Raw genomic sequence first — 13510 nt, forward strand, 5'->3', positions numbered from 1 at the left:
CAGGTGAGAGTGTTGACGAGGACAAGGCTGGAGATCACTCTGTCATGCTGATTGAGTTAGAATAACAGACTGGAAGCTTTAAAAGGAGGGTGAGCTTGAAATCATTGTTCTTCCTCTGTTAACCATGGTTACCTGCAAGGAAACACGTGCCGTCATCATTGCTTTGCACAAAAAGGGCTTCACAGGCAAAGATATTGCTGCTAGTAAGATTGCACCTAAATCAACCATTTATCGGATCATCAAGAACTTCAAGGAGAGAGGTTCAATTGTTGTGAAGAAGGCGTCAGGGCGCCCAAGAAAGTCCAGCAAGCGCCAGGACAATCTCCTAAAGTTGATTCAGCTGCGGGATCGGGGCACCACCAGTGCAGAACTTGCTCAGGAATGGCAGCAGGCAGGTGTGAGTGCATCTGCATGCACAGTGAGGCAAAGACTTTTGGAGGATGGCCTGGTGTCAAGAAGGGCAGCGAGGAAGCCACTTCTCTCCAGGAAAAACATCAGGGACAGACTGATATTCTGCAAAAGGTACAGGGATTGGACTGCTGAGGACTGGGGTAAAGTCATTTTCTCTGATTAATCCCCTTTCCGATTGTTTGGGGCATCCGGAAAACACTTTGTCCGGAGAAGACAAGGTGAGCGCTACCATCAGTCCTGTGTCATGCCAACAGTAAAGCATCCTGAGACCATTCGTGTGTGGAGTTGCTTCTCAGCCAAGGGAGTGGGCTCACTCACAATTTTGCCTAAGAACACAGCCATGAATAAAGAATGGTACCAACACATCCTCCGAGAGCAACTTCTCCCAACCATCCAAGAACAGTTTGGTGACAACCAATGCCTTTTCCAGCATGATGGAGCACCTTGCCATAAGGCAAAAGTGATAACTAAGTGGCTCTGGGAACAAAACATCGACATTTTGGGTCCATGGCCAGGAAACTCCCCAGACCTTAATCCCATTGAGAACTTGTGATCGATCCTCAAGAGGTGGGTGGACAAACAAAAACCCACAAATTCTGACAAACTCCAAGCATTGATTATGCAAGAATGGGCTGCCATCAGTCAGGATGTGGCCCAGAAGTTAATTGACAGCATGCCAGGGCGGATTACAGAGGTCTTGAAAAAGAAGGGTCAACACTGCAAATATTGACTCTTTGCATAAACTTAATGTAATTGTCAATAAAAGCCTTTGACACTTATGGAATGCTTGTAATTATACTTCAGTATACCATAGTAACATCTGACAAAAATATCTCATAACACTGAAGCAGCGAACTTTGTGAAGACCAATACTTGTGTCATTCTCAACACTTTTGACCACGACTGTATTTGAATTAACTGATGTTCTACATTTCCTTCCCTTCTCTTTCCTTATGAAATAAAAACATGTTCTCTATAATAATAATGACATTACTCATTGTGGTATTTGCCTGTGTACTTTTCAGTTTAAACCCCCATTTTAGTGGTCAACAAAATATTTGTATCTTAAGAATTTGGCAGGGGTTTAAGAAGCAAGCAGAAAATGTTCACCACTCCTAGCCCACACATTGGAAGCCACTACTGTACATTTCACAGTAATTTTTCATGTAACAAATGTTGGTTAAATTCACTTCCTAGACAATGAGCTGTAGTGTTATAACTATCTATTAGTGCCAAACTAACTTCAAAATACATTACAAAAGGAGGGAATCGGTCAGTCAATGATGACGACATCAGGAGTCATTGATGAAATGTCATCAATGGAAATTGTTCATGTATAATTTTGAGTGAAAGAGTTTGAATCATTATGCAGAGTTGTAGGATTAATGTACTTTATCAAATATAAAACATAATATTATTATAGTGACATAGGCTAGTGTTTTTATTTGGGGGGGTATTTTTTGCCTCAGGATTCTCTTCAGGCAAGGATAGGCTTCCTTTAAACTTAAATATCTAGATCTATTAAATAACTGTATTACCTTTTTTTAAATAGTTAAGACAAACTTTTAAACAAAACAGCAATTGCCCACAAGTTTCAAGTTTTCATGTCACATGCACAAGTACAGTGAAATGTATTTCTTGCTAACTCAAAACCCAACAATGCAATAATCAATAACTATGTATTACAAAAAATAAAAAAATAAGAATAGGAAATATGAAATACACAATAAAGTAAGTAAGTAAGCATACTATATACAGGAAATATTTAAAAAGTCAGTTCAAATACCATATTTACATGTGCAGGGATACTGGAGTGATGGAGGTAGATACTGTAGGCCAGTATGAAAATGTATGCACTCACTAACTGTAAGTCGCTCTGGATAAGAGCATCTGCTAAATGACTAAAAATTTACAAAAATGTAAATGATGCTGCCACCGCCGTGCTTCACGGTTGGGACGGTGTTCTTTGGCTTGCAAGCACGCCCTTTTTCCTCCAAACATAACGATGGTCATTATGGCCAAACAGTTCTATTTTTGTTTCATCAGACCAGAGGACATTTCTCCAAAAAGTAAGATCTTTGTCCCCATGTGCAGTTGCAAACCGTAGTCTGGCTTTTTTATGGCGGTTTTGGAGCAGTGGCTTCTTCCTTTCTGAGTGGCCTTTCAGGTTATGTCGATATAAGACTCGTTTTACTGTGGATATGGATACTTTTGTACCCGTTTCCTCCAGCATCTTCACAAGGTCCTTTGCTGTTGTTCTCGGATTGATTTGCACTTTTCGCACCAAAGTACGTTCATCTCTAGGAGACAGAATGAGTCTCCTTCCTGAGCTATTGTTTGTACAGATGAACGTGGTACCTTCAGGCGTTTGGAAATTGCTCCCAAGGATGAACCAGACTTGTGGAGGTCTACAATTCTTTTTCTGAGTTCTTGGCTGATTTCTTTTGATTTTCCCATGATGTCAAGCAAAGAGGCACTGAGTTTGAAGGTAGGCCTAGAAATACATCCACAGGTACACCTCCAATTGACTCAAATTATGTCAATTAGCCTATCAGAAGCTTCTAAAGCCATGACATCAATTTCTGGAATTGTCCAAGCTGTTTAAAGGCACAGTCAACTTAGTGTATGTAAACTTCTGACCCACTGGAATTGTGATACAGTGAATTATAAGTGAAATAATCTGTCTGTAAACAATTGTTGGAAAATTACTTGTGTCATGCACAAAGCTGATATCCTAGCCGACTTGCCAAAACTATAGTTTGTTAACAAGAAATGTGTGGATTGGTTGAAAAACGAGTTTTAATGACTCTAACCTAAGTGTATGTATACTTCCGACTTCAACTGTATGTACATAGGGCAGCAGCCTCTAAGGTGCAGGGTTGAGCAACCGGGTGGTAGCCGGCTAGTGATGGTCTATAGCTTGGCTGGTTGGAGTCTTTTATTATTTTCCGGGCCTTCTTTTCACACCGCCTGATATAGAGGTCCTGGATGGCAGGGAGCTCGGCCCCAGTGATGTACTGGGCTGTCCGCACAACCCTCTGTAGCGCCATGCAATCGAGGGCGGTGCTATTGCCATACCAAGCAGTGATGCAGCCAATCAATATGCTCTTAATGGTACAGCTGTAGAACCTTTTGAGGATTTGAGGGCCCATCCAAAACTTTTTCAAGCTCCTGAGGGGGAAGAGGCACTGTTGCACCTTCTTTACGACTGTGCATGTGTGTTTGGACCATTTTAAGTCTTTAGTGATTTGGACACCGAGGAAGTTGAAGCTGTCTACCTTCTCCACTGCCGCCCCATCGAATTGGATGGGGGCGTGCTAACCCCCCGTTTCCTGTAGTCCATGATCAGCTCCTTGGTCTTGCTGACGTTGAGGGAGATGTTTCTCCGACACCACACTGCCATATTTTCAAGTACTACTTAAGTCGTTTTTGGGGTATCTGTACTTCACTACATTCCTAAAGAAAATAATGTACTTTTTACTCCATACATTTTCCCTAAGACCCAAAAGTACTCGTTACATTTTGAATACTTAGCAGGACAGGAAGATGGTCAAATTCACGCAATTATCAAGAGAACATCCCTGGTCATCCCTACTGCCTCTGATCTGGCGGACTAAACAAACACAAACGCTTCATTTTTAAATTATGTCTGAGTGTTGGAGTTTGCCCCTGGCTATCCATAAAAAATTAAATAAAAAGACAATGGTGGTGTCTGGTTTGCTTAATATAAGGAATTTGAAATGAGTTATACTTTTGATACTTAAGTATATTTTAGCAATTACATTTACTTTTGATGTATATTTAAAACCAAGTACTTTTAGACTTTTACTCAAGTAGTATTTTACTGGGTGACTTTCACTTGAGTCATTTTCTATTAAGGTATCTTTACTTTTACTCAAGTATGACAATTGGGTACTTTTTCCACCACTGCTGACCTCCTCTCTGTATGCTGACTCATAGTCGTCGGTGATCAGGCCTACCACGGTTGTGTCGTCAGGGAATTTGATAATGGTGTTGGTTGTGCTTGGCCACATGGTCGTGGGTGAACAGGGAGTACAGTAGGGGCCTAAGTTGCAGAGGGAGGTGTTCAGACCAAGAGTCCCAAGCTTGGTGATGAGCTTGGAGGGGACAATGGTGTTGAACGCTGAGCTGTAATCAATGAACAGCATTCTCACATAGGTATGAAGAATAGGCGTGGGTTTGGGTCAATTAGGCTAATTAAGGCTTTTAGCATACAGACTTATTTTCTATAAAAGTTCCAAGCCCTACAAATCCAATAGGGTATAAGTGTATTTTGCACTGTTATTATTGTCATTCGAACACATAGGCTACACTAACTTCAATAATAAATAGACAACGTTTGTTAATTTGTCATTGGAAAATAGTCCAATGCTTTGCAGACATACTCTTTATCACAATATGGCCAGGCAGGGCCCGAGTTATGGGCGGGGCTTAGGGAGCCTGGCACGCCTTGCCGGTCCAAATAAAATATTGAATTATGTATAATTTATTTGACCAAGACACGCACCAACAGAAAGACGGATCAATCTCAATTTAAGCATCCGAGCGAGCGAAACAGCCCCCCTCTGTCTCAATATGTGTAGACCATGTATCTGATGCTGTCTGGATCAAAATAGTATGGCATGTCATACTATTTCTGGCCAGACAGCATCAGATACATGGGCTACGTATAGAGGGGCACTGTTTCGCTCGCACGGATGCTTTCTCCGGTGATATAGTTTTAGCAGAGAGGAAGAGGAGAAACGAGAGGGCTCACTCTCGACAAATTCTGTTCAGTATAAATCCAATACGTTTCAATGAGAATAATATGCAGACCTAAGCTTGTCGCCTGCCTTCCCGCCTTTGGGACAAAGACTCCCATTGTTAGGGCGGAGGCATGAGCATCTCCTCATATATCGATCTCTGGTTTCAGCCTTTTGCGAATTGGAAAGGAAAGTTGGCGGTTGCACAGTGCACTGTTAGGATGCTGGATTGCCCTAAAGTAAATTGATGTTTCGCCAAAATTATATAATTACTCTTGTCTAAATAAAATCATTCAAAATACTTCACCAGGGAGCATGACTTAGCCACAGAGGATCATTAGCTTCTTTAAAAATGTTTTGCTGTGGATTGTTTCAAATCACCAGTGTGTTTGAGAAGCCCGCGATTTGGGGTAGTGCGCATAGCAATGGTCTAGCTCAGGGGTGTCAAACTCATTTTAGCTCAGGGGCCACATGGAGGAAAATCTATTCCCAAGTGGGCCGGACCGGAAAAATCATGGTATATATAACTTAAAAACAACAACTTCAGATTGTTTTCTTTGTTTTAATACGATCAACATACAACATAAAGCTGGAGCCTGAGGACAGTGTGTCCAAAATAGTACAAGCACAACATCACTATTAATCATAAAACACGTCAAGTTTATTTGAAAATTCTAAAGAAAAAGAACACACAAACACACAATGCCTCAGTGATTAACAGAACTGTTTCACAGATCACATAACTATATCAGGGTGTCATTTCTCTGGCAGAAATGTAGATAAAAATAATGAAATCCTGTTCCCCAAACAAGTGCAAGAACCACAGAGTCAAGAATAGGTTTAATATACAAATAAAATAAAATCAATTAAAAACAATAGCACATCAACATAAAAACATATAAACATAAAGCTGGAGCCTGAGGACAGTGTCCAAAAGCACAACATCACTATTAATCATAAAACACCTCAAGTTATTTGAAAGTTCTGAGGACAAAGAACACACAAACACACAATGCCTCAGTGATTCACAGAAGTATATTACAGATCACAGAACTATATCAGGGTGTCATTTCTCAGGCAGAAATGTAGATAAAAATAATGAAATCCTGTTCCCCAAACAAGTGCAAGAACCACAGAGTCAAGAATAGGTTAAATATACAAATAAAATAAAATCAATTAAAAACAATAGCACATCAACATAAAAACATATAAACATAAATCTGAAAGTGTTGCTCAAACTCCCGTAACAGTCCAGTTATTTTATCTTTGAACCGCTTCATGTCTGCCACATGTTGGGTCGCGCACACATTTTTCAGACAGGGGAAGTGAGCTGCATCACCACCCGGCAAGTTCGTCTCCCACAATGACAGCTTCAACTTGAAAGAACGTATGCTGTCATAATACTGTGTGACAACTTTGTTGCGCCCTTGCAGCTGTTTGTTCAAGTTATTCAGGTGCTCTGTAACATCCACCATAAATGCAAGGTCCGGCATCCATTCTGCGGAATGAAATTCTAACACTGGTTTGCCCTTTTCTTCCATGAACTGTTCAATTTCTTCTCGTAAATCAAAGAAACGCCTCAGCACAGCACCTCGGCTTAACCATCTTACCTCAGTGTGGTATGGCAGGCCATAGATGTGGTCTTTCTCTCTGAGAAGGCTGTCAAACTGACGGTGATTCAGGCTTCTGGATCGGATGAAATTAACAGTTTGGATGACCACCTTCATGACGTTATCCATCTTTAATGACTTGCAACACAAAGCCTCCTGGTGCAAAATACAGTGAAAAGTCAAAAAATCACGTCCTCCATTTGCAGATTGCACTTTCTCTCTGAACTTTGTCACAACGCCTGCTTTTTTTCCCCGATCATTGAGGGCGCACCATCTGTAGCCAGGCTGACAGCGCGGGACCAGTCCACTCCGACCCTGTCCAGCGCGCTGACGAGTGCGGTAAAAATATCAGCTGCTGTCGTTGTATCTGTCATCGGCACCAACTCCACGAACTCCTCGGTGACCGGTCAATGTGTCATCAACTCCGCGGATGAAAAAAATTGCCAGTTGTGCAACATCTGTAATGTCCGTGCTTTCATCAATTGCAACCGAAAACGCAATAAATGACTTTACTTTTTGCTTCAACTGGCTGTCCAAATCCACTGAAAGATCGGAAATCCTGTCTGCAACTGTGTTTCTTGTCAGGCTGATATTTGCAAAAGCCTGCCGCTTTTCAGGGCACACAATCTCCGCTGCCTTCATCATGCATGTTTTTACAAATTCACCCTCACTAAATGGTTTTGAAGCCACTGCGATTTCATTAGCAATGAGGTAGCTAGCTTTCACTGCAGTGTCACTGATGTCTCGGCTGTGAGTAAACACCTTCTCTCATCTCCGCTGTCCTTGAAAGTTGTCATATTTGTCGGCATGAAGACTCACATAGTGGCGACGAAGGTTATATTCTTTCAGCACTGCAACATGCTCTGAACACACCAAACATACAGCTTTCCCATTCAATTCCGTGATTAAATAGGATGACCATTTTTCTTGGAACACTCTGCGTCCACTTTTCTCTTTTTTGACAGAGACATATTGGGGCAATGCAGCGCATTTTTATACTTAAAAAAATAAAAAAAATTATTATTATTATTTTTTTTTTTTTTAAATCATCTCGCGGGCCGGATTAAACCCGTTTGCGGGCCTGATCCGGCCCGCGGGCCGTACGTTTGACACCCCTGGTCTAGCTGATTGAGTTGCCGCTGGGGGGCGAATATATGGTGCGTCTCTCTCCAGAATGAATGCATATGTAGCAAAGTGCCCATTTGGCAATGCCTGATTTCTGATTGTCTTAACTCTCCACGTACACCACAAATGTTTTCTTCGCCTCACACAAGTCAACGAAGTATTGTTGTTAACATCCATTGTGAATGACAGTTCCTCAGTATTTGAAAAATCTTTCCAACACTCCCGGCCTCGATAATCACCAAGCCGTGTGAAAGAGCAAAATACAATGATTCCATATATCCAGTGGAACCATCATAAAAAACTGCTTTCTGTCCCGAGCTCACTGGCGCAGACAACTCAAAGGGCAGGAGTAGGCTAGTTGATACAATGTTGCAAGTTCGCTAGCAACAGCTTCTGGCCTGAACTAGTGATGATTTGATACATTGTTGCACTTCACTAGCAATAGCTCAAGTCATGACAGATAGAAAGGGAGGCAGACAGGCGGAGTAGATAGATGAATGTGATTGAAAGAACCAGAAATTTCATCAGGATATTTTCTGTTTTTTTTTTCGGCTTTAAGCCTATGTATTTTACTTAGTTGATGATGGAAGTAATAGACCTACTGCTGCATCTCTGAGTTCTATACTCTCATTTCTTTACATTTAAGTCATTTAGCAGACGCTCTTATCCAGAGCGACTTACAGTTAGTGCATACATTATTTTTTTTCATACCCCCTGTGGGAATCGAACCCACAACCTGGCGTTGCAAACGCCATGCTCTATCAACTGAGCTACATCCCTGCCGGCCATTCCCTCCCCTACCCTAGACGACGCTGGGCCAATTGCGCGCCGCCCCATGGGTCTCCCAGTCGCGGCCGGCTACTGTAATGAAAAATATAATTCAACAGCTCAGAAAAGAGGAATCATCTATGCCGGGTAGGTCATAGAGGAATCCCTGATGGCTGTTACAGGATTTCCCAAACTGCAGTCTAGCACTACACTACATAAGGAAGCTGTGCTTTCCTAAAACAATCCTCTTATTCCGCATGTGGATGGCTGTGTAATGCTGACTACTATTCCTTAAAATAATGATTACGTAATGTTGACAGTAATTCAAACTGTCAAAGCAATGTTGTACTCACTTTCCCCCAAAAAGGAACTTGCACTCAGTGCAGATGAGCTAATGTATACAAGGAAGTTTGGTTTATGACTCCTCCCTGCATTGAATTGGCAGATCGTGTCTTTCTTTTTCCCAACTAAGTTAAGCCAAAACCACGCCCCGTTATTCAGAGAGGCGTTCTACTACGCTCCCATTGGCTAGCGTTTGTTGGGTCGCGACAACTGTTGCCTCGCAGCCTGTTGAGAGACCTGGATGAACACACACCCCTGAGAGACAGTGACCTTCCAAGGGAAGGATGGAAAGTGTAATTTAACAATTAGCTGCCTACCGTAATGCAGGCCTATTATTAACATGTTTGGTAACATTTGCCCATGTATTTATTTTCAGAGTTTCAATGATCAGCTAAGTTAACCTAGGCTACTTAACGTTACTAGCTCGGTATTTAAAGTTGTTATATTATCATTAGTAGTCTATTATCATGTAAAAGCATATGCTTACTATTCATAACTAATCAAATATTTATTAGCTAATCAGTTCTATAAAATTGTTTAAGTTGCTCTGACTATAGCACACAACACATCAAGTTACACTGTTTTCCTATTTAGAGTTGGCAACGCCCTGGGTACAAATATCATATTTGTTCACTTGTGGAGAGACCTACCCAGAGACCACTCAACTTTTGAATTGAGCCTATGCCTAAGAGTGAATTCTGTTGAAGAGTTACATGAGTGGCTTCTAAAGACTACAGACACTGGAGTGACATGGAGGGTCAGCATAACAAGACCCAGGAAAGGACATACAATTATTTTCAAGGTAATGATTGAAGTGGGTAAAATTATATTTTGTCGGTGGGATAGAGCAAATGTAAGGCATGCAGACATTCAGATAATAAATACAATACACCTGTTTAGGCTGTTTACAGGTGCCAACACAATATTTACAGTAGATCTTCATGAATGAATACAGGGAAAGTATTTAGAGTGGCACTTGTATTCTGTTTGGGTTATCGTTTTCCACTGTTATTTTCAAATAATGGTATATGGTGTTGTCATCCATATTGAGTGCAGTTGAACCATCCAAATATACAACCTCCATTGCACCTTAGTAGTCCTATCTTAGTAGTTTCTATGTTCACTTGCAGACATGGCCACCTTCTTGGAGGAACAAACAAGGCAGTCCATCAAGGCTTGTGTCAGCCATCCATTACTTTGGGAAGTCTCACATCAGCCCAGCGGCCAACAGCGCAGCAGCACTCCGAAGAGCTGCCAGACGACCAGGCCCTATTAATTTCCTGTCAGCCTACAGCTGTTGCCCGTCGTTCCACGAAGGCTGGTACAAAACGGCGTCTCACGACTGGACGACCAAAAAGCCAGAACAGTGGCTCTGAGCACCCATACTGTTCACATGCTAAAAGGAAAAGGCCATCAGAAATTAGACATCACAAGTTGTCTGACTCAGTGTATGCAAATAGTTCTCACCCAAAGTGAATAAAGCACATGTGAAGTAAAATGATGTTCCCATTGAAGTTCCTACTGGCTCAATCAATGACAAAATGCTAAAGGGGAGTGGTTAGCCACTGGCATAGAAAAAATATGTATGTATTAAGGATTTAGGCTAATGTTATTAATCAGCGACTGAAATATTTTTCAATCTTGAAATACAAGGCAAATGTTAATCAGTGACTGAAATTTCGCGCTATGTGAAATTCACTTCCGGACTTGGAGAGCACTAAAAGCGTTGTAGAACGCCCCTCTGAATAACGGGGCGTGGTTTTGGCTTAACTGCGTTGGGAAAAAGAAAGACGCGGGCAGATCGCTTGACATTTCATTAAAAAGCACACTGACATAACGGTCTTACGGAAACAAAAGCTTTTAGATGCAATTTCATGGTTCAGCAAAAGTATATATTTTTTGCATTAAATCTGTGAATTAATATTTAGAATACCAGTAGCATATTGTGAATCCAATTTTACACTAAGGACTACACTTTTAATAGCCTATGTTTATTTATTAAAATGACTATGAAATGTTTGGTAGGGCAACAGAGGACAAGGGGGATTGTTTAATTTAATTACATTATCAACAACCGCCATTTGAATACAATTATTTTGTATTTTCTTTTTCCCTTTTTACAGTGTGTAAAAATATGTTTTATGCATTTTGTATTTTCTGAACACTCATAATAACTTTATTATAACGGAAGCTGTTGTCCGGTAAAATCAGACTTATGATACTGTAAATGACGTAAAACCATTACATCCAATCCAAAACGAACAGGGGCGGGATTGAGCATGTTTAGGGATTTCCTGGTTACAACATAAGGTGAGTTTCTAACTAGCTAGGTGAGTTTCTAGCTACATTGTAAGGAAAGTTTGATCTAAAATGCTAAATGTAATGGGTTAGCACACTAGTTGACAGAATCTAACGCCCTGTAAGTAGATTTTGCAAATGTATCTTAGTTTTCACGGCGCAAACAGCTGTTGTTATGTAGTTAGCTAGCTAGTAGCTAGTTTAGCCAGTTAACCAAATGTAGTGTTTCCAGTAGTTACCACAGCCCAAATTGGCTATGTCGTAAAAATTAATGACAACAAAAATTTGGTTTTTGGTCTTAATTTAAGGTTATGGTTTGGCATAATGTTAGCAGTGTGGTTAAGGTTAACGTTAAACATCATATTTTAAGAAGATCAATTGTAGAAAAGGCGGGGTTTATGACTTTGTGGCTGTGGTAACTAGTGACGACCTGAGTGTAGTTACCCATTTAGGCCTAAAGTTGCATGAGCTATACAGTCAGATGAGTTGAAGCTAGACCCACTTGCTATATCCACAACAAGATATTAGCTAACGTTAGTTTTAGTTCTCCTAGGAGTTAGTCTGTGAGGGAAGCATTATGGCTGTGGGGATCAGTGGCAAAATTCTTGGAATTCTCAATTTCCCAAATCCACTTGGATTGGAATTGGAAGATTTACAATATGTTAATAGCTAGCTATCTACTATAATAGGATGCAATAAAATATGGTCACTTTACCTGGCCTAGTGGCACACTGGGAAGGAGAACTAGGCTAGATTTCTACTTCCCACTTGACATCAACTTTCTATATCTGACATAGCCTACCTCATCTTCTCTTGTTGTGATCTGTGAAATTAGTAATTGAGGGAATTCTGTGAAATATGCAAATTATGTACTCATTCTCCTTTTGTTCTGTAACATTTTCACAGAATTTAATTATAGATTGTCTGTTATTCCCATACCAATAAAAAAATCAGTTTAGTCTACTTTTCTATTTAACATCAAACTCAAATTCTAGAAATTAATTTGGATTTTCTAACACATTCTGAATCAACATGATTATCTGGCGAGGGACAAGCCGTAGGCCTAGTTCCTGTAGCTTCCTTTCCTCTATTAAGCATCAATGTTTTCTGTATCAAGCCTGTATCAAGCTCCAATGTCCATCATGTGTAATCATCCCCTGTTCCCTCAGGATGAATGTGGGTGTGGCTCACAGTGAGGTGAACCCCAACACACGGGTGATGAACAGCAGAGGGATCTGGCTGGCCTACCTGTTGCTGGTCACCGTGCTGCACGTCGTCCTGTTGAGCATCCCTGTCCTCACTGTGCCTCTCGTCTGGACCCTCACAAATGTCATCCATAATCTGGTCAGCCCAAGTATTTATAGTTTGTTTATAATTTTTCCAATCAAATGTTGTCATTTAAATACATTTCTATTTCAACTAAATCCAGAAAAATTAGGGCTTGTGTTATGACATTGTAATGACTAATGAGTGTGTCTGTTGATCTAACAGAGGTGTGTTTATGTGTGATCTGTCCACCACAGGTGATGTACTTGTTTCTGCACACAGTAAAAGGCACCCCTTTTGAGACACCGGACCAGGGCAAAGCTCGCCTACTCACACACTGGGAACAGATGGACTACGGCATTCAGTTTACATCCTCACGCAAATTCCTCACCATCTCACCCATTGTGCTGTAAGACTGAAAATCTGTGCATACTAGATTTGTTTTGTTAGGTTTTCCTTATGGCTTGCAATGATAAATGAACGTAGAAGAGTAACTATTGAATTATTGTATCCTTGTTTGTTATCAGCATTGAATAATAACCCTAAACTAGCTGTTCATTCTTCAGGTATATTCTTGCCAGTTTCTACACCAAGTACGATGCCACACATTTCCTGGTCAATACAGGCTCTCTCCTCAGCGTCCTCCTTCCAAAGCTGCCCCTGTTCCATGGAGTACGAATATTTGGGATCAATAGGTACTGACTGACACAACTGGATAATATCAGATTTATATTCTATTTATGTGTACTTTACTTCTAAGGTCCAGAGGCGGAAGTGAATAAAACATGTTTGGTAACTTCATGGGCTGTTTGAAGGGCATTGTTGTTTTTATTGCACAGTTAATGTTAGCTCTGTGACTAAAAACAAAGGAACCAAAATGCACTGAACGCCAAGCTACAGTGGGGAGAACAAGTATTTGATACACTG

The 13510-nt window shown here is 40.8% G+C and overlaps 1 protein-coding gene and 1 long non-coding RNA gene across 2 annotated transcripts; both read left to right on the forward strand.

The window, feature by feature from the left end:
* Nucleotides 1–9223: 9223 nt before the first annotated feature.
* LOC121538040 lies at nt 9224–10504 on the forward strand. The gene is made up of 3 exons (XR_005995169.2): nt 9224–9312; nt 9614–9821; nt 10150–10504. It is a non-coding gene; the product is annotated as an uncharacterized LOC121538040 (long non-coding RNA).
* Nucleotides 10505–11274: 770 nt separating this feature from the next.
* Nucleotides 11275–13384, forward strand: LOC121538039 (ORM1-like protein 2). The gene is made up of 4 exons (XM_041845779.1): nt 11275–11329; nt 12487–12661; nt 12841–12992; nt 13150–13384. Exons 2-4 carry the CDS (start codon nt 12488–12490, stop codon nt 13283–13285), a joined length of 462 nt encoding a protein of 153 aa, XP_041701713.1. The 5' UTR covers nt 11275–11329; nt 12487; the 3' UTR covers nt 13286–13384.
* Nucleotides 13385–13510: the final 126 nt, after the last annotated feature.

The sequence above is a fragment of the Coregonus clupeaformis genome, chromosome 24 (genome assembly GCF_020615455.1).
Source record: "Coregonus clupeaformis isolate EN_2021a chromosome 24, ASM2061545v1, whole genome shotgun sequence".
NCBI classification, from domain to species: Eukaryota; Metazoa; Chordata; class Actinopteri; order Salmoniformes; family Salmonidae; genus Coregonus; species Coregonus clupeaformis.